Source organism: Candoia aspera, chromosome 7, assembly GCF_035149785.1.
Source record: "Candoia aspera isolate rCanAsp1 chromosome 7, rCanAsp1.hap2, whole genome shotgun sequence".
Taxonomy (NCBI): Eukaryota; Metazoa; Chordata; class Lepidosauria; order Squamata; family Boidae; genus Candoia; species Candoia aspera.
In genome coordinates this window covers 2920721-2942594 of record NC_086159.1, presented here as the reverse complement: position 1 = coordinate 2942594, position 21874 = coordinate 2920721, and the positions used below count along the sequence as shown (strand labels likewise).

The 21874-nt window shown below is 44.2% G+C and overlaps 1 protein-coding gene across 2 annotated transcripts in view; it reads right to left on the bottom strand.

Annotated features, from left to right (window-relative positions):
- Positions 1–1025: 1025 nt before the first annotated feature.
- The window catches only part of USP6NL (USP6 N-terminal like), a 135248-nt gene continuing 114399 nt past the window's right edge, over positions 1026–21874 (bottom strand). For both annotated transcript variants that reach the window (XM_063309181.1, XM_063309180.1), the window contains 4 exons: positions 21467–21532; positions 21260–21359; positions 20024–20176; positions 1026–6617 (listed from right to left, as the gene is read on the bottom strand). In XM_063309181.1, the coding sequence (XP_063165251.1) occupies positions 5014–6617; positions 20024–20176; positions 21260–21359; positions 21467–21532 (1923 nt within the window). In that variant the 3' untranslated portion in view covers positions 1026–5013. The remainder of the gene's footprint in view (positions 6618–20023; positions 20177–21259; positions 21360–21466; positions 21533–21874) is intronic.

Here is a 21874-nt window from a genome sequence, read left to right as displayed (position 1 = left end):
ACATCTTTTGCACTTTTGAGAGCTTTTAATAATGCCAGGAAGCCTCTGAAATTGCTTTCTGCCTGCAGTCCCATTGTCACCACCGCTGTTTTATTTGCTTTTTAAATTTTGTAGTATGGTTTTCTATTGCACGGCCCCTTGTGATTATTCGGAGAAAGGAAGATACAAACCACAGGGCTCGGGGAAGGCACAGGAAGCGAACCCAATGGTAGAAATGTGTGCCTGTTTCCAGGGCCACCAGGTACTGGCTGCACGCGTTGCATTCCGGCCACCTAAGTGGTGACTGATCTTTACCAGAATGGTTCTAAATTGATACTAATGAAAATGAATAAATTATGGTTAATTTCACAGTTGGCTTGGAGTGCCAGAGAGGCATGCAGCACCTCTGTTGTTCTTTGGACTGCTGATTATGCTGGGCTTACATCTGAGGAGCAGGGAGCGGTTCTCTTTTCTGGCTCTATTTTAGGACGGCAGACTTTTGATCACAGGGGTGGTTGATCAGTGTTGATTCCCTGACAGATGTGGAATAGCTAATTGGTGCCACAATGACCAAGCCAAGAGCTTGTGACCGTGAATTGGCTTGTGGTCCTGCTGCCGTGGCTTGCCGTGGTTTCTGTCTTGTTCTGCTAAGCGGCCCTTGAAAAACGCAGAACGTAGATGTCGAGGCACACCCGCAGTTTTTTTCCAAGAAAAAAAAATCCTTCAGGATCTGCAGGCTATTATGAATTTAACTGTTGGAGTCTCTGTGCCTATTATATTATTTAAACTTTTGCTTCAAAGCAGTAACCTAGATAACTTTGATCTGGTTTTGAAACACAATGAGGGTGACAGACTATAATACTTCCTTAGGGAAAAACTAGAAAGATTCAGCCTATTTTGCATTTAGGTTTCCTTTGACAGCCTACTTAAAAATACCACTTTGAGACCGGCACAGAAGACACTTAATCATGATTTTTAACACGTTAAAAACGTAGCTCAGAAAAGAAGTAGGAAGGTGTTATTAAAAAACACTAGCAAAGATGACATAAGAAAAATAGCATATATATATTTTATGTATAAAAATCTACAGTATTTAATAATCTCAATACATATTTTCGCAGCTGCCACCTTTCTGCTGCTAGCATCCAGTAAATTGTACAGCTCAAATTTCATTATAATTATTACAAATCACAAAGCCAAAGTTTAAACTTTGAGATTATGACATAATCACATGGTTATATGCATACATTTCTACACTGCAGGAAATGAAACATGAAAGTAAAAGACAAAGTATTATTTGTCAGTTTAGAATAGGGTTAGGAAACATGTGGTCCTGAAGATATGGAGTGGTAAGTCCCATCATCCCTTTCTATTAGCCACAGGGGTTGGAGCTGATGGGACTTGGAGTCCAGTATCCCTTGGAGGGACACAGGTTGCGTAGCCCCTTTAGGACCTTTGCTAGAATGCAAAGCTGCATGCAGCAGGGTTTTTAAAAAAATATAAGGTGGTGAGTTCTCAAATTAATTTTAAAAATTACATCTGACTTGGTATACACACCAAATGTCCATCACGTAGGCTAAATGTTACTTTACCTTTTTTTTTTTTTTTTAAAAAGACCTCACTACCACAAATATGCCATTCTGCAGTAAATGTAGGCACTAAAGCAGAGTAGTTTGTTTAAGGCAGGTCTGTCCAGCTCATGACTCACAAAGCTCACACAGACCACAGACCAGGTTTGGTGGTTGGAGTATGGAAGGGACTCAGCAAACCTGTTGGTTGGTTGCCTGCGTGTGCAAAATTCAGGCTCAATTTGGTGGGTCATAAGCTGTACAAACCTGATGTAGCGTAGAGGGAAAACAATGTAGTTTGACCATTTTCACCATTCATGCAGTCAAGAGGAAGTCTAAGTATTTCGACACTGTTTTGTTTGGCATTTTTATCCTTGAGTGGACCAGTGTAGAACCTGGTGGGAGGGCTGTACTGTTTGGGGGGGGGGGGGGAATATTGCCCTGTAGTGGATCTTGCATCTCTGCAATTAGAGTTGGAAGGCCCTGAATGAAATCTCTGTGCATTTGCTGGCTTAACGTTGGATCTTTCAGTAGGCCTCCGGTCTTTGTGGTGATGTCACTGAGAATTTTAACTTGGAGAAAGGAAAGCGTAATTGACATGCAGCCCTAGGGCTTTGTTGAATAAACCACAGTGGTAGGGTTTACACACTGGACTGAGCTGCAAACTCTGTCTTAATGGAGCACAGAAGTGGTAAGGTTCAGAGAACACACTGAACCAAAAACCAAAATCAGCTATATTATGGCTTAGTTCATTTTGTGAACCCAGGAAGGGGGCCTGGAGGGAAGAGAATATGAATCTCCCATTAAACAGAGATGCAGCTGCTTGGCCAGCTGAAAAGTGTGACTAGATCAGCTTTCTCCAGCCTGGGCAGTCTTGTGATGTAGGAACATCAATGGCAGCTTCAAGCTCATGCATATCCCCATCCATTTCTATGTCACACCACTCATTCCTTCACAAGGAAGCTAAACAGCTGCTGTCCAAATAGAACTAACAAGGGTAACTGGAAACCCTGGGGGGAGAAGGGTTGGATGATGGTCTTTGGGACCACTGCGGGACTACCTGAAGTGGCTGCCCACCCCACCCCCCAAAATCAGTGGGACTAAGATCTCTAAATCCTTTTTCTGACTGCTTCTTCCAGCTACTTTTGCCCTACAAGTGGAAGTCAGAAGAGTGAACGCCAAGATGCAGTAAATTTGCCAGCTTCCGAACAACAACGAAGGAGCACTTCAGCACTAGACTTTATACCTATAATCATCTTTTAAGGGCCAAACAGTACAGCAGCACTAGTCCAATCAAGGGCATAACAGTCTATTGCTCTCAAGAAAAACAAGATGTTCAAGCTTGTTATGGGAATGGACAAGGATGCTCAAGAAGAGAGGAACAGACAAAATTATGAAACAAGAGAAAAGAAAGAGCTCATCATTCTGGAATCACAACAGACCCCTGCCAGGCTAGGGAGCCACTGTCTTTAGTGCTCATCAAATCAAGGCATCAAAAGGTTGAATTGTTATTTGAGCACAAAAGAACAGGCTGTACAGCAGCGTTTCTCAATCTTGGAAACTTTAAGATATGTGGACCTCACCTCCCAGAATTCCCCAGCTAGCATGGGAGTTGAAGTCCACACACACCTTAAGGTTCCCAAGGTTGAGAAACACTGCCGTAGAGCCCAGCTTGGGTCGCCGAGCACACTGTTGAGCTTGTGCAATTTCCCCTCACCAAGCTGAACTCAGCCAATCAGTGGTTTTGCTAGTTTTTAAGGATAGCCAGGAATATGAGGATGCTAGTGTGCAAATCTGTAACTAAGAGCCTGGCAAACCAAAATCGAATACGGCCTATGCCTCCTTGGATTTGTTGTTTTACGTGTTATGGAACAACAGTTTCAGCACTCCCACCAAACACCTTCCTGTTTCACTTCCCTTTCCGTGAAATGAGAGACACCCAGTCCTGGAAGACCGTGTCCACTGTGTCACCAAACCAGCCTGAATGCAACCCTTCAAAGGGCAACCCCAGCAGAAGCCTCCAAGACAATACTGCTGGCGCGTGTGACAGAGGGAGATCAACGTAACCTTGCTATCAAGGCCTTGTGTGAAAGCACCACATGCTTTTTTACAGAAGTGAGGAATGCTTTCAAGGGGTCATATCTTTTAGGATTTTTTTTTTTATTTGAAATGTCTATTTCTAGGGGGTTAACTTGCTCTTAAAAAGGCATCTTCTTTCATCTTTCTGGGCAGGTATGTAGTTGAGGTTGCTCTTCTGCACATTTCCAGAAAGACCGGCTACGCAACCGCTGTAGCCAAAAGAGGCTGCCCAACAGGAGGCACGCAGCCTTTTGTGAATGTACGGAACGCGCTCACAGGCCCCTTGCAGTTTGCCGGTGGGCGTTCATATGCCCGTTACAGGTCTTTGCACAGTGCCATAGCCACGCATACATTATGCGCTCAACAATGCTATCAAAACAAGGGATACGGACTGACGGTTTGGACCAAGGTAACCCATGCTCGGTCTTGGTGAACCCCAGGCAGATGCGTAACCCCACATGGAAAAGGCAGGAATGGGCCAGGCCAGTGCAAAACCAGCCCGGTAGCTCATCTCTTCTGAATCATCAACGGCCAAACCTTGTTAACCCCCTACACTACAAATGCATAAATTGCACCTGCTGCGCTTCTGACCTCCCTCCCCAAAACACACACGGGGCTTTCAAAACGAAAACGACTACAATGCATAGCTGGCTTTGGAGAGGTGAATGTGGAGGAGGGGTTCAGATACCCCGATACCCGATAATGTGCTACAATTCACATACAGTCCTGGTTACAGAAGCACCATTTATTGGCTATATCAGAACGCCATTGATTTGGACACCAAAGTCGTCGTTCTAGCTAGCAATATGCCGCAGCATCCCTCTCCAGAGATGGCCCCCCGATGACCCAGACTTCTCTTTCCTGCAGCTATTGAGGCAGTGTGTAAAAAAACATCCAGACATCCCACCCCCTCCCCACCCAAAATCCCTTCCTAAATAACAGATGATTTATAAATTAAATTAACCAAAAATTAAAAAAATTAAATTAAGAAGTACTTTGTGGGTGGAGTTCCAAAACATCCATGCCTCCATTTTCAGACTCTGTATCCTCCCCCAGCCAAGTGTCTCCTGGGTCGTACTGTCAAGTCAAAAAGCAGCTGACCGAGTTGGGGCGTTGCAAATTTTAGGCAGTGAGGTCATTCCCCAAAGAAGGGACTGAACCAAACAACTGCCACGAGAGCCACAGGGAAGGTATTGCTACATTTATGAGATTCTTTTTGCTCTGCTCATTTCTCGGTGTCAGTCTTTGTCAAAACTTAACACAGCTGTGAAATAGTGTTACTTTCTGCATACAGTTTGAACTGTCCTGTATAAAGAATACTAATCTTAGGTCACTGTCAACCACGCGTGTTCTCTTTCTGGCCTTTTGGGTGAGCACAAGTGACCTCTCAAAGCAGCACTGACTCATTCACAGACAACCCATCCGCTTGGTGTCCGTAGCGGCAGGTGGGGCCTGGGGAACCTGGATACTGATAGGAGGGCGGGCCAAGTTCCCCTGAGGCTGTCCTGTATCTCAGAGGCCTATCCACGGAAACGGTGAGAAGGTTGTGGTCTTCAAGAGGCGTAGGCTGAAATGCTGGATGTTTCTTCAAGTTACCCAAGTGACTTCGGCTACCATCGATACTCCAAGATGGCCCATATGCTCCGTGTTTGTATATTAAATTGGGATCTGACCATTTTTTATTATCCGGCAAATAATCTACTGGAGGAACTGCAAGATGGAGGCCTGTTGGTGACCTGGGATTGCTTGTGAATGTGTCATCTGGGAGAACCTCTATTCGACTAGAAGGAGTCACAACAAGGTTTTGGTGGTGGGCAGAGTAATTTCTATGTGACTTATCAGAGAGCACCTCGGTTGGAAAATCAGGGATATACAACTGAGTAGCGGAGCTGGTTTGAGTCCCATGATTGTACTGTGTGGCCATGAAGTTAGGATGACCTACTTTGGTAATGTGCTTTGGAGAATACCCATGGTAAATGGGTGGATTATTATAAGATGGTGGTGGTGGTGGTTTTATATGAGGTCCACCAACCGATCCATCAGACTGGGATGAGTATCTGGGGACTCTGGGTTGTGAGCTGAAGGCATAACTGTTGGGTATTTTTGGTGGACTAGATCCCTTCTGGACCTGCTTCCTTGAATTGCTGGCGTAAGCTGTGTTTCTTGGGCTTTGCAGAAGAACTCTTTCTGGTGCCTCCTCTACGGAGTTTTCATCCTCCAGGTCAGCATCAGGAACGTTGTCATACACTGATGCGTTGGACCCACGCTTACCTTCATCGACATCCCAAACCCTAATCTTTTGCTTTAGGTTGAGTACCTGAACTTCATCGACAGGAGCAGGGGGTGTTCCTGTATTGTCCTGGTTTGGCGACCTGCTCTTGATCTCCATGGTGATTTTTGTAGTTTTTTCAATTATCTTAATATCGGAAGGTTTAATCCACCTTGGTACAAATTCTTTCCCTGTAGTTAATACCGCATTGGAGTTTTGGTTAGCAGCTGCACTGTGTTTCTGCTTGGAATCAGCCTCTGTTTGGGTTTCAGGCTTTCTTCTGTGGGTCTCCCCATCATGCTTCGGCAACCCATTCTGCATGTTTAGTGTTACAGGCTTTTGCGGTCTCAGTGTATGCTTCTTTTCCAGAGAATTTTTTCTTCTTTGGGGGTTTGGTGAGCTTTGCCGGCCTCTCTCTGCAGGTGCTGTTGGTGAGCCTTGTCGCCCTCTCTTTGCACGCGCTGTAGGTGAGCTTTCTCGGCCTCCCTCTGCGTGTGTTCTTGGTGAGCCTCCTCGGCCTCCCTCTGTGTGTGTTCTTGGTGAGCCTTCTCCACCTCTCCCTGTGGGCACCCTGTGCCCTTGTCCAGTCCTCTGGCTGGCCCGGGCCCCCTTCGATACGCCAGTGCTTTTTTGTCCATTGACTAGATGGGTGAGATTCAGCATGGCAGGTTGACTGTCTGCCGGAATTTTCCCCAACTTCTTTGGAATTTCATCATCTTTACCTAGAAGAATAATGAATAATTAGCCTTTCATATTTATACCAATTAAATGTCTTATTGCTATGTGTTAGCTTTATAAGGCCTCCAACCATAGAGACTCAAGGCAGTTTGCAATTAAAAACTCAACAAATAACAGAATCTCACCATTGCCACATAGACTGGCCTATTTTTTACATAGTGTGTTATAGTGTATGAAATACAGAGAGAGAAAAGGAGAGTGCTGGAAGGTTCACAGATCAATTCAAACCTTAAAGGTCAGGTGTCACAGTTGGTTTTGTGCTCAAATGCAAACAACGCCCCCCCCCCGCCCCCCGATGGTAACAACAACTGCAGTCAGTATGTCTGATTATCAAAAGCTCTCATTCAAGCAAGCAAGGATTTTCCAGGAAATGCAAGCCGTGTTTCTAACCTTGCATGATCCAAAATATACCAACTGGATGTTTTCTATTAAGCGGACAAGTCTTGCTTTCCTGAAACTGCAGCAGATCAAGGCTTAATTTTAAAGACTACTGAACCCAGTTCTGAAACTCTGGCATACACAGCAATTACTTGGGAGATGGAGGTGAGAATGTTCAGTCTGCTGTGAATTCTATATACGTGCATCTTCTAACAGCCACAGGGATGAAACAGAATACTGTATGAACTGAATGGTATTATATTTACTAGAAAATCAAGACCAGTTTCAAATATCTCTCTCTCTCTCTCTCTCTCTCTCTGAGAGCAGACTGCACAGCCAACTAATTTTTTCCCAAAGAATTGCGCGTGGGGGGGGGGGGAAGCCCCTTCCCCATTTCTAGCAGAGTAGCTACACACACCCTGAAATCTTGGCTGCATACCTTAGGAGATCTCCAGTTACCACCAAATTGTCATTGTTAATACAAAACAAGGATAAATTATTAAAGACATAATAATGTCTTTAAAGACATAATAATTTACATTATTAAAGTGATCACATTGCAAATCATTTAATTTTAAGTGAATGGAAGCAGAATGAAATCAGACTCATTTTTATCCTGAACCTGCTTTGGGAAGGGCAGCCTCCAACATGCCTTTCCAAGACCTAACAGGACCGTTGCTTGCTGGAAAAAAAATGCTGCTCTGGAATCGTTCGGCAGGGACCTCCTGTTATCAGATGTGAACGCTCCATGTTCAAGCTATGCCAAGGTACTATCACGTGAAACAACAGCCTGGCAGCTTGCCTGAAAAAGCATTCCTACTGCAAATAATTTCAGTTAAGCTTTCAGCCCAAGTTATTTTCATTCTTCTGGCCACCTGTGCATTATACAGAAAGTCAGGGGGAACTCAGATCTTTATTCGCGTTCCATCAGGCTGCATAAGGGTCACCTCAAATATTTTTTGTATCCTAAAATAATCCCGCCTTAACAATACTAATGGGGGGGAAAGAGCCTTATGGAAATTTGCTCCCTTCCCCTTATTTGCAGGTGGCAGATACCCCATGAAGTCCAGTAACAAAAGACGAACACGGATGGTCTTTCCTGCAGCAGTTTTGTAGCGAGACAGCGGCTTATATTGACTAGCTTTGTACCACTCTGAAAAGAGTGCCAGTGCAAAGCAACCACCCCCAGTGTCCTGATGAATCAGGGATTAGAAAACAAGCAACAGGAAAACATTTCAACGGAATAACATGAAAGGAAGGGGGGTGGGGGGAATCCTGCCCTGATTGTCCGGTAGTTAGCTTTGCAGATGCTGTTGAGGCAAAAGATCTGTAGAATTGGCATAAGCTATGTTAAACAAACAAAACAAGGAGAGCTAGGGGAGAAAGCACGCGGATGGATGGATGGCTTGTGGAAGCTGCAGCCACAAAGGGGTGATGAAACTCACAGGGAACATAGTGCCATCAGCCCCAGTGGTCTGCAGCTTGGAGGCAGCACGCCACTGAATGCAAGCTACTGAGACCGCAATTGCAGGAGTGGCCCTCTCACCTTCAGACATCTAGTAACGCCAGAAGCTTCCTTCTGTGCAGTTGGTCCTGGGGATGTCGGAGGTCGAACCTAAGACCTTCCCACAGCCCAAAGTTATGGTCCTTTGCTAGCTGGCCACTGCGTGCAGGGGAGGGGGGGACATACTGAGCCAAATGTCCCACTGGCCTGTTTCAGGAAGGCCCTTTATGTGTTACAACCCTAGAGTTGGAAAGAGCCATTCAGACCATTGAGTCCAACCTGCCACCCAGTGCAGGAGTCCAGGTTCAAGCATTTGTGACAGTCGCTGACCCAGTCTCTGCGTAACCCCAACCAGCAAAGGATGCATTCTAATGTGCGTAGCCAGGCTTAAGGCACGCCGTTTGTCTGTACGTTTTGTGGGGAGCCCACAAGACTGCTTGAAAACACACACTGTGCCCTCTTATTCCCCCAACCAAAACACACCCATACCTTTCACTCCTATTTGTATCCAGATATCTGTATTTTCCAGGTTCCAGCTGCACCAAAGCTTCATTGTACAGTCAATCCAATTCTTCTCTCTCTCTCTCTCTCTCTCTCTCTTTTTGTTTGTTTAGATTCAATGCATACTTTCCCCAAAAAAGCTTTGAAATCTTCCTAGGTTGATTAATACGGCAGCTTTTATTCTTTTTTAATTTAGCACACTTACCATCTCTTAATTGCCATTAAGCTTTCAAGCCATCCAAGTGAGGATACTACAGACATTTTTACTGAATCCTTTCTTGCTTTGAAGATTGTTTTCTGTAATATCTCTCTCTCTCACATGCCAGAGCAAGAGAAAGTGCATTAGTTCTGGTGTGCATGGTTCAAAGCTGTTTAGATGTGGGAGGCTAACACCTGAATTTTGAACACTCGGAAGAGCAGGCAAGAACGAAGCTAGAATAACCTTGAACTACACCATCAGCTCTCCAATTAAGAAGCCAGTGTTACAATTGAAGTATTAACCATGTATTAACAGCCAAAGTCACAACTGTTGACTGCAAAGATCAAAGCCTGTGCAAGCAGCAGGGCTTGTGGGTTTCTATTAGATGTGCAAAATAATTGGACAGACATTGCACAAAGGCAGACCGATAGAAGGGATCCACATAAATAACACAGTTTAAGGTCCTCGTGGAGCTTCAACCTAACCAGGCTCAGATGTCAAAAGAGGAAGTCTGCCAATATCGTTGATACTTCAAACTTTGCACACACCCATACAATCAAAAGGATGCTTGACCAGATGCACAACCATCATCTTTTGCTTAAGCCCTTTTCCTCTGCAACCCTCTTCCTACAGGGTAAACAGCAATGCACAACTAGACCCTCATGAGGAAGAGGAAGGAAAGGGATGGCAGGAAGAAAATGGCCAGTTAATTAGTGAGTGAAGTCCCCCTTCTTTTTCTGCCTCTTTGCATCACAGCTCTCACTCCCACTGGTTTTACTCAACTTGGCTGCCTATTGTTGGTGTGACAAGGCTGGATTCCATGGATCCCGGTTTGTTGTTAGAACTTAACAAGTGAAAAGAAGACGACAACCTCTCTTGAGTGTTCTGCACTGTGACTCTGAAATTGGCAGCACGTTGCCTCTTCTTCAACGCTTGACAGAGATTGTTTGAAATGAAACTCCCTTGAAATCTGGGGGGCTTCCTTCCGTGACAATATGTTTACAGATACGGTGAAAAGCCAAGTTCCCATTGTGTATTTTGTACAAAAGCAAGCGCCCAATTTGCAGCCCTGTAATTACAAGCAGGATTGCTTTAAACAATAAGAAAATGACATTTATGTTCATACAGTATCTCTTCTTTTTTTAAAAAAACCAGCAACAGGCTTCAAGTGCAGGCTCCAGCTCAGGGTAAAACAAAACAGCCAGGACCTTGAAGGCAGCAGGAATTTTTGCTTGGTTGAGCTGGAAAGAAGCAGTAAGCAGGGATCCTGGGATTTCTACAGGCAACCAAGGAGTTTCATGATGCTCTGCAATTGTTGAAGGATGATTTTTTTTACTGTATTCTACAATGCCCAAAGAAGCCTCAAAGACTTAATACAAGCAGTTTTAGGCTGCTACCTAGCTTGCCACATTACTAACATGCTGTCCGGAACATGCATGATGTCCATGCATGAATAACGTAAGCCAGATGCCTTAACATAAAATATTCAGGATTCCTCACAGAACAAGGGCAAATTGGGTTGTGGGAATGACAATCCCTTTAAAAAGTTGATCCAGTGCCCGAAAATAGCCAAAAGAATAATTCCATCCCTTCACCAACACCACTAGCAATTCCGAACTAATTTCATTTACAAAGTTGGGCTCACCATAAAGAATACTGCTTTGGCAGTCAGATGCCCTGGGATTACAGAAGCAAAGCAAATGGCTTCTTCCATCATTGAGCCAAGGGCCCAACATGGCTCCTGGGAATTTATTCACTTATTAGTTGGATGTATTTGATTACAAAGCAAAGTACAGATACAGAAGCACATCAAGGCCTAGTAGAGAAGTGGGAAACCGATGTTCAACCAGTTACTGCTTTGAACTGAGCTGTCTACAACTCCCAGGCAGCGTGGCTAACAGTGAAGGACTGTAGCTCATAAACACATTGGAAAGCCACACATTTAGGAAAAATGTCCCCACTTAGCCACTAGGATGGGGGCGGGTTGGGGGGAACTGATGGCCCCTATTTCCCTTTTTTGCCCCAATGCAAAATGAGTGTCTTGCAAAAGCTTAAGGTACCACTGCACTCTTTAAACCTTCTCTGAACTCAGCTGATTACTCCCATGATGGTGTCTGTTACAGGGCAAAATTGCACTCAGGCATCTGCAATGTTTAAAGCATTAATTTTTCCCCTTAAAACTCCCTACTCCCAAAGGATAAGCCTTGGCCCCACCCACTCCAGCGACATCACCCAGTCCCCCTGCAGTCTTCCACAGTCAAACGGATTCCCATTCCTGTATAAGAGGCCCATTCTTCCTTAACAAGATAGTCAGGCAACTAGGCTTATAAAATCTTTCTTTCTCCCTTTGGTCCTTATAGGCTGCCTCAATAACAGCTTACGCAAAACGTAAGGGTAGACTGAAACTCTCCTCTGCACGTAGAGAATTCTTGCAAATATGGCCTAATGCAACACAGCGCCCAAGGGGAAAACAGATCTGCTGCCATTCTTGGATAGATGTCTTTATATAGGAGTGACGTAAGGGCTAAATCGTTGATTGAAAAGAACCAAGAATTAAGAACACATCACATTTTTCTAGTGACAAGGAATGAAACTGTAGACAAGCCCACAACTCATGCCTGTTAAGGAATAAAATCAATCCTTGCTTAAACCACAATCACCCCAGAAGTTACAAAGATGGTAAAGATGGGATACCAGGAGACACTTGGAGGATAGTAGCGAACAGGAAGACCACGGTATCGGGTGCTGGCAAATGAAAAAAGAAAACCTCCGTTATCAACTCAACAAAAGCCTCGATTTCAATTTTATTTATTACGACCATCAGCCAGCAAAAACAAAGCCCTCTTTCAGAGTTCAACTGAACCCTTCCAAACCAAACGAAGCCACGCATACAAAGTCAGCCAGGGCACACAAGACACAGAAAGGGGGGCGGGGGGGAGAGCCAAACGCCAAGCCTGCTTTAGAATGAAACTGTAGTATAACACGGCGGTTGCCACATTCTTAGTGATACTTCAGCTTGCCCAAAAATGCCACCATGCCATGTGGAGAAGTGTTCTAAGCTGGCTACATGCACAATGGTGGAGCACTTCCCCTTGTTCTTGGTTCTGCTGGTGCTGTTCTTCTCCATAGGCAGTTTAGACAGGGGCAAGCCCTTGGAGACTGCCCAGTTCAATTCTCTGCTTGGCACAGTAGATATGGGGCTGCAGCATCCAGAACAGATGGTCATCTAACTCAGTTCTAACTTAGAATTCCTTCTGCAGCAAAGCACCACCTTTGCTTCCCTTCCCTCAGCACCTGAAGTTCACACACAAAAAGTTTAATTGATTTGGCTTAGTTCAATAGAATACTTTGAGTCCTAAATGTTATTGCAGTTGGCTGTTTGGCAAAAACACAGCGCCTCTTTTAAAAAAAAAACCTAGTTCTGCTACTAAAGTTGCTCAGATTTGAAAAATACAGTTTGCTGGAGCCCTGCTGGTCAATGTAAAGGAAACAAAAGAAATCAACGGGCTCTTCGTTTCCATGATCATTCTGTGAATTCTATTTGAAGAAATGTTACTGATTTATTCTTGATCTCTGTCACCACCCAGTGGAAATTAATCTGAACTGCAAAACTTTTCAGGTTAATTGTCCCAAGACAGTCAATTGGTCTGAACAGATGCAACAGGAATTTTTAGCACGTAATTTTGTTCACAGCCTTGGCCTCTCATTTCAGAATGCTGAGCACTTATAGAGAGGATACCATGGCAAGAACACATGTCAGTAGAAAAAACATCATATATGGAAGTTGTCATTCAAATTGGTGGGGTTTTTTTACTTTTCAATGTAACCCTGATGTCAGTGAAAAGCATTATTACACTATTCAAATAACTTAAAACTGTATTGAAAATGGAATTTAGCTTTTCCTAGGCATCCATGCCACCGAGCAGATCAGTGTAGTCAGTGATGCGGAAGCAAGGAAGCATCACAGTGCAACATTAAAATAGATTCCACTGGACAGAAGGAAGACCTTATCTTCACAATAGCTATTGTTCCGATAAACCTCGAGTCTGTCCCTAAAACCAAGCCGCTTCTGCTTCTGCTTCTCTGTGTTATTTTCATCAGCAAGGAACGTGGAACTACCAGCTTGTAAAATAGGATACGCAGTGTGTACCATAATGCTTTTCATTGGGTTTAAAACGTTGATAGCAACAACTTGCTTTGGAAACTGCTCAACGGATTAAAAGAAAGACAGTGAAAGAAAACAAATAATGATATACAAGTTTCTGGGAAAACTACATCACTCTTCAGCACAGGCATACATTTAAAGCTGCATGCACTTATAACAAGTCTAAGCTGGTAGTCAGAAAAGTGAGTCGTTACGGTTTACAATTCTAAGAACACACTAAGAAACACAATGGCACAAGTCACACAGCTCAAATCATCCGGGAGAAGCAAAGATGCCATGACCACCTCCAATTTCCACCCATTTAGGAGCACTCCAGAAATCAGGAACAAACACATCAGCACAGAGACCTGTTTGAGGGTTAGTCGGTTAATGAAATAAAATGCAAAGCAAAGGAAAATAGGTACGTGTGGGTTCTCCAAACGTATAAGTGAAAAATCCCATATTCATCTGGAAAGGAAAAGCAAAACAAAAGAAGTCTGAGAAAAAGAACAGAGAACAGAAGAAAAAGTACGGGCTGAATTGAGGATATTACAGATTTGTCTTTAAAAATATTGGCACTTAGAAATCAGGCAGATCATTTAGCAAATGCAGGAATATCAGCAGAGAGAAACAGAGGGAAAAAGTCAGGAGCCGTATTCTGACTTCGCTGAGAAGTCTGAAAGAACAAAGGGCGCACCCACGACAAGCAGGTCTGATGTGATCTTGCAACATCCCAAGCGATGCGCTCCCCTTTCTCAAAACACTTGGGGGGAAAGAACCGTAACACTAGAGTGTCCTTTGCTGATCTGCCCGCAACACAAGAAGTGGGGTGAGTGCTTCTCCAGAGGCTGGGGGGTCCCTGGCTGGGCCCCCCGTTCACACTGCCCAGCATCCACATTTCAGTGCTGAAATGAGAAGGCTGGGGTTGCATACGAAAGTTCCTGCCAGCACCACCAATCCATGACGAAGGTTGCAGGTAGCTGCAGTTTGACAACTCCTGGGGAGCCCACAGATCCCAGGTCTGCTCTTCCCAAACATACGGTTGAGCTGTTGAGTTAGTTTTCTTCACTTCCATTTTTTTTTAAAGTCCGTTCAATCGTGTCAGATTCTCGGAGACCGCCTGGACGAGTCCCTGTGGTTTTCTTGGCCAGGTTTTTCAGAGGCGGTTTGCCATTGCCTGCTTCCCAGGGCTGAGAGGGAGTGACTGGCCCAAGATCCCCCAGCTGGCTTCATGCCTGAGGGGGGACTAGAACTCCCGGTCTCCCAGTTTCTTGCCTGGTGCCTTAACTGCCACATCAAACTGCCTCTCTCACCTCCTTAGCTGTTCTCTATAGCTAGTAGTCTCTCTTAACATCACAATGGTTTTGTTCAAATATAAGGCTGTCAAATGCCTTGGGTATTTTAAATGAAATCCAGTGGTATGTAAGAACATGGGTAAAATCCTGCCAGATTAAACTAAAGCCTCTGGGATCCAACATCCTGCTTCTCCAAGAGGCCAGGCAGATCCTTCAGCCACCAACAGCAATCTTTCCCACTGTCCCTTTTCGAAGACAAAGAATCCCCTTTTTTTTTAAAGCTAGGAAGGTTTGACTGTGAAGCAGATGCTGGGATTTTGTGCAAGTTTAAGAAGCTCTTCATTCACCTTTGTACCTAGGAGTGCAGTTTTGCTGGCGCAGGGAAGCAAACAGGAAAAAGCAAAAAGTTGCAATAGGAAAAATACCACAAGACTGCTACATTTCAAGGGCCTCCTTAAAGCTCTGACCTATGAAAAATAACCAGAGATCCATTAACCTGGTTGAAGTATATTTTTAAAAAAAAAGGGGGGGGGGAGGAAACAAAAGACCATCCTGATGTCTCCAGCAAAGCTTTCTACTTCTTCCTCAAATGTATCCGGCTGCAATCAGGCCATTAATGAAGCTTAAGGTCATGCTGACACACAGGTGGTAACAGATACCTGGCTTAAATCAGCTCTTCTTATTGAAAAAAAAATGGCCTTTTTTGCCCTGAATGCTACCATTTTCCTGTACTAGAACAGGGACGCTGGGGGTATATATCTTCTCCTACGACCCAGATGCTGTAAACTGAACAGTTTTTTCACCTCTCCCATGGACAAAGAGCAAATCCTCAGCAAACCAAGATTGAAGATCTTCCATTTCATTCTGAAGGAGAGCTTAAAAGATAAGAGGGCAAATATCCAACAAATTCCCTTCCAGATGGATTTCTGTTCCTCCCCCCCCCCACACCCCCAAACACTGTGCAAATGAGTTCTCTTTTTTGATAAGAAACCAAAGCCTACTCAGGCAGTTCCTGGTACTCAAAGCATCCTAAACAAAGCTCACCAGATGGAGAATTCCACCAAGCTTAATTAGCTTCCGGATATGTTCAGATGGGAGGGACCCAGCGTATGGGAGAAAGCTGAGGTTGGCAAGCTCTTTTCAAAAGAATTTCCACCCACAACACTGAATAGCAGCTTAGCCAAAGAGTAGGAAGGATTTCGTGCTAACTTTGTGTTGTGCTTCTTAGCTTCGAGCCCAGATTTGTTCAGATGCAAATACTGCTACGTTCAATGGGGTTACACTGGTAAACTGTCTATGGAACTGCCATCTAAGACAATCCTGTAAAAATCAGACTGATTTTTGTTGAGAAGAGGATTGCAAAAACTACCAGCCAGTATATATTCAGGCCATTATGATTTTAAAACAAAACACATACAATTTAAAGATGAATGTTAGGAAGAAGTTATGTGTCACTGCCTGATGACAAAAAGAAAGAAGCCAAATTCCATAATAGGGTTTTACAATGGAGAAGGCATTCCCTGGTAGCTCCCTATCTAATTTCATTTCGTAATTTCTCATGAATTCTTTTCTTCCAAGGAGTTTCAAACTTGCTGCCTGTTGAAGAAACAATGGCACACCTAGGAATTTGAAGATCAGTATATTTCCCAGATTTTCTACTCGATAGAGAGGTACGAGATGGAGGGTGCCTCCCAGGAAGAGCACCCTTTAAAATACCCCACCGTGTAAAAGAATCAGGATTTGGCTTTTTGAAATTTCAGGGCCAGTGCAATTTCTTCCTTGTGAACCAAGATTGTAAAGCAGCTTTCTCCAAAATGGCCTCCTCCAGAGGAGATATAAGTACCTCTCCCATCACTACCAGCCAATGAATCACTGTGGTAAGAGGATCACCTTGGTGTGAGGAGTCCTGCAATGGGCATGGGTTTGGACTAGAGCAGGGTTCCCCAACCTTGGCGACTCTAAGCTGTACGGACTTCAACTCCCAGAATTCCCCAGCCAGCAAAGCTGGGAGTTGAAGTCCGCACAGCTTAGAGTCGCCAAGGTTGAGGAACCCTGTTCTAGGTAACACAAGTGGTCTCAGTGATGCCAGATCAAGGAAAGCTGCACTCGTGCTTTCCTCAGAAAATACAGGAGTAACGTGACGACCGTGAGAGTTCTCGAGAACTCTACCTAGAAGAGAGAAATTTCCATTTAGGGACTCTTCATCCTACTAAAAAGAAGCTGTTCTTGTCTGTTTATCTGATGCATTCTTATTTAAACTTTTCTTGGAAAAGGTGTCAGAAGCACATACAGAAGGATCAGGATACTGAAGGCTCAACTTCCCCTGCCCAATTTCTCCTGCTGCCTGTCATTTTTTTTGGTTCTTCTCCCCTACCCCGAAAGCCCAAGACTTCCCTAAACTAAGACATCAGCTGTCCTTTTTGTGGGTGTGCAAAATGAAGGCCTGCCCTGCAGGACAGAACTTCCTGGTTGCCCTTGAGACAGGCGCCCTCCCCCCGCCCCAGACCTACCTGGGAGAACTTGTCTGTCCAAAACACAGCATCAAAGTGAGGCAATGTCTAAAAAAGGCAGAGCCCATACCTAGGGATGAATAGAATTGCTTGTAGATAATGATTAGAAAAAGATGAACCTGGGGTGGGAAGATAGGACTCAAGGACTGATGACATTTGGATAAAAAATAAAGAGAGGGCATCTACTTCCTGAATAAAATGAACAAGGCAAGAAATGTGCTGGATTTTCTGGGAGGGAGGCAAGGGTGTTTTTGTGACTGTATGCAGAGGAAGAGATTCTGGCAAGAAGGCTGGGCAAGAAACACCACCCACACAACCACCAAGTAGGGTGTGTCAATATGTCAATTTCCCGAAGATACAAACTCACACTTTGGCTGATGCTGATGCTTGGAACCAGAGGACAGCCAGTGTGCTTCTTTCCTGCTTATTCACTCCAGAATATGGATGGCCTTCCATTCCCTTTTAGTCCACCTCTGCCACTTGGGTTTTGGGAGCGATGGACCTCGTGTTCCAACTGAACGTAATGGATGTGACCAGAAGGGGAAGAGCCCAACTGCCTTTCTTTCCTGCCACTCAAGCTAGTTCTAGGCAGGAATCTTGGATGATATGTCTGCATTCCAAAGGCAAGAGAAGGATGGAGGAAAGTAACAACTGGGGGCGGGGGGGGGATGAGCAGGAGAAACTGAGAAGGAGGTTAAATGGAAGCAAGTGGGGAAACAGAAAGAAACTGAATGGAAGGGGGCAAAGGTCTGAATTGTTCTCTCCTCCCCCAAGAAAACATTTTTGCAGGTCCTAAGAAGCATAACGATGTTTATCTGTTTGCTATTAACGATACTCCAGGCATACCAGAACGTGTCATTATAGCACAGTTTGCAATAATCTCCTTATTTAAAATTCCCATTTCACAAGGAAAGGCAAGGACAGCTCCAGCAAAGACCTGAGAATAAGAAAACCATGTCCTTGCAAAGGTTGGCAAATAGATAGCAGTGGTTAAAGAAGAGATACATGAAAAATCTGTTGACGGGAAAAAGGCTGAAAAGGCCACCTGCCATTACCACGGGATTCCAAATTGGGACTGGTGTCTTTCTGATGGTCTTAAAATGCACTGCACCTTCAACAGTAATCACAGATGGGGTGTAAACCGATGGTAACTAGTAAAGCTAGGGGTCCTCAGGTCTTCATTGGAAATGTCAGCAACCTGACCATGAAAAAAAAGGTGCAATGCTAGAACTACACAGGGTGGAAAACAATATGAAACCTATGTGAACCTGCACGGTGCCACCATTCACAACAGTAGAGTGCCTGACACCCTGTGGTTTGACACACATTCTGCCAAATTTCTTCCCCATCTTTCAAAAGAAGTATCTGCACTTGCCATTTTTTACTCGCTTTCCTTGGCTACGTACACTGAAAGGCCCCCTGAAGGACCCTCTCTTGGTGAAAAACTGAAGCCTACCGTTCAATTCCCTCTCCCACCTTCTTCATTTTAGTGGCACAAAAACATCCTTACGAAGGCAAGGTATGCAGAATAAACAACTAAGGCAACGTCCTTCTCTTTCTGCAGAGACTGGCAAAAAGGGTCTCAGCTGTTTTCCCATCAGGGCTGAAAACTCTATTCCAGCGCCTGTTGCCTAGAAATTAACATGACCTTCATTCTAATTAAAAGGATGCAAGGCTGGCTTCAGAATGTGTCAAGATCCATGTCAGAACGTATGCTGTTTGGGGGAAACAGATGCCTCCTACGATGCAAATGATCAAACACGCTATTTTCTTTATCCTTATTCATGGAAAAAAAGGGGGGGATTATTGCTTTTTTCCATTTTCCCCCCATTTTAACATTTTGTTAATTTTTCCTGAGAAATTGGAAAAGTATTTGATTAAGAATTGATGGTATTCCCACCAAATTAAGAAATAAACAAATATGATGGCACAATACTGGGAAACATTCTGTTTCCAGAAATCCATAAAAATGAAGACATGATAAAAATAAGGGATTAGTAGAAATGGAAACCACTGATAGGTAAACGGGTTCAGAAAATGATTGATTAGATACCATTTAATGTTTCAAAATGGGTGTTCCCCCTTCTTTTCTGTGTTTTTTTTCCCCTGAACTTATGCACACTTTGAAGTATGGGCAGAAATGTGCAGAATACAAATTCTTTACTTTACTACAAAGTTGATGGTCTTTTGTTTGCAGAAGTAACTTTCTACCTGCCTGTTTTAACTGAACAGGCCAGAATGAAAAGATGTTACATTCCTTAGAGTCTGACAGACCCTTTTCATACAAAAACTAAACATAAATTGAATAAATGCCACTATACAACTGCACAGACCAAACACACATTTATGAAGAAATTAAGTGTCCATTAAGATTTCATTAACAATAAAGTTATAACTGTAAAGGATTCTAAACAATAAACATGCCTCCATTTCCCCCCAATTTCTATTTCCTTTCAGAGGGGGGAGGCAGGGAGGGAAAAAAAATAATGTCTTCCCCACAGCTTCAAAATTTGCAGAAACGCTCTACTGAGAAGAGGGCCTTCAACACCTTGAAGCAAGCTAGCAAAACCTACTGGACTGCCTTAGTTGCAGGCAAGATATAGTCCACGGGAGCAAAAGAGTTCCTGTTTCCAGGATCCTGTCAGAATATTGCCAAGTTTCGTGCACAAGTGATAATCACATGGATGTGACATTTTGGTAAACGATCAGGGTTTCCAAGGAGAGATATTGAAGTTCCTGCAGACTTCCTTTCCTGGTATTGTAATTTTACACTCCTGGCCAACAAGTGAGGAAATTTCAAAAGGGGTGCACATGAGACATATCAAAATGAGCTAACCGGTATCGCAAAGAGTTACTCACCCGCAACCGGAAGGTCCATCTTTGCTCGTCTCAGTTCCGCCATGGCGCTTTGGAGCTGTTCTATTACAAAATCATCCTCAAAGAAGAAATCTTTGGCAAGACTCTCCTGAAGAAACTGGACCAGTTCTTCCATCTGCAATTTCATCAAGTGTTCTAGGGTTATGGGGAAAAAACAAGTGTCAGACTGTAAAGGTGTGATTGCAATGTAAGAAAGTGTCCTTCTTTACGGAAGAAGGGGATACCTTTAAAAATGGAACCCAACCTACTTCTTAAATCAATAATCCTAGAATCCTGAGTCACCTGGGGTAGGAAGAAATGTACCAGAAACAGACAGCTGACTGTGCTGACCTTCCTCCCCTCCCTCTAATATTGACCGTGGGTGATGAGTGCCAACCAAGATGAGATCGTTGAGAAGCCAAGCATGAGAAGAACGTGCTCAGGAGACCCCATTTTTGCAAAGCTACAAGGAATCTTGTAGGATGAAGGAAGCTACAAGGAATCTTCATTTTCTATTTATATTTTAATGGTAAATTAGGTGAATATGTTTTTAGGGTCATTTGACTGTAAACCGCCCAGAGTCCCCCACTGGGGGAGATGGGCGGTGACATAAATTTAATTTAAAAAAATAAAAAAAGTATTGAGCATCTGAACCCAGGGATGCTGGAAGGTCCTCAGGAGCCATGGTATGCTCAGCCTACAGCGGAGAGAAGAACCGAAGCAACGGGGAAAGGTGGAATTTCCAGTTTGGAGAAAACAGGTAGCTGAGTAAAAGTTCCCAGGGAGGGGGAATACCAAGCTCTCTTTTGTTGCTGGTCCCATTAGGAACATGTCAAAATGGGGACAGCCTCCCCACCCTGCTACATTGGTGAAATAAACCGAAGAGTCAAGTAAAAGTAGGACTTTCAAAACACAACATACAAACTACAACTCCCGAGAACCAGAATGTTTGAAGAAAGATGGGCTTAGCATAGCTTCTAAAATCAGCAATAGTTGGGAGCTGCAGCCCCAACGTGTCTCGAAGGAAACAGACTGGGCTGGGGAACCGGGCCCTTCAGCAACTACAGCGTTTCTTCTCTCTATTGTTGGAATATAATGCAATTCATACACTACAGCTGTTTCTCAATAGCCACTTTATTTGGAGTTTTCAGCCAGCTAGATACAAGCCTGGCCAGTCAAAACAGGGACTGACCATGTCATGCGGCCAGTGAGCGTTTGAAGCCAGGGCAAAGCTCTTACTTCTGTGCAGCTTCAAAATGGTGTAAGCCATTGCAGTAAGAATTCGCTCTCCTTCAAGTATGTAGATATCCCAGATCCTGAGGGTTAACCTAAAGGGAGTCTGCAACGAAAGAAGCACGTGGGTGTGTCAGCAGTCAAACAAAAATCCACGTCTGCAACGGAGGGTCAGCTGGGGAGATAATGAAGCCGACAGCTAAGGCTACTCACACGGTCAAGGAAACACTGGAAGAACCACTTCATTGTGTAAAAGCTGGTGTTGACCTCCTGGGAATCCTGCCGAGAAGAAACAGTTCACCCACCTTAGAGGACAAACTGGCACACTGCCGAATGCAAACTATATTCAAAGTATATTCAAAGTGTGCTTCTCTTCCTCAGGGCTTCGTTTCAAGGCCCTTGTGTCGCCTTGCTGGATAACTACTAGTGGGTCCCTTGTGGGTTCCTCTGGGCCTTTTGGCAGCATTCAATACCACCAACTACGGAAGCTCCCGAGGTGCTTAGCTGGCAAAGCACCCGTTTACGGTAGCTCAAGTGACCAGAGTCAGGTGGCAGCGCTGGGAAATTACCATTCAGCTTCTAGATCAGTATGTTTTGTCTCCAAGCTTCTGAGAGGGTGTT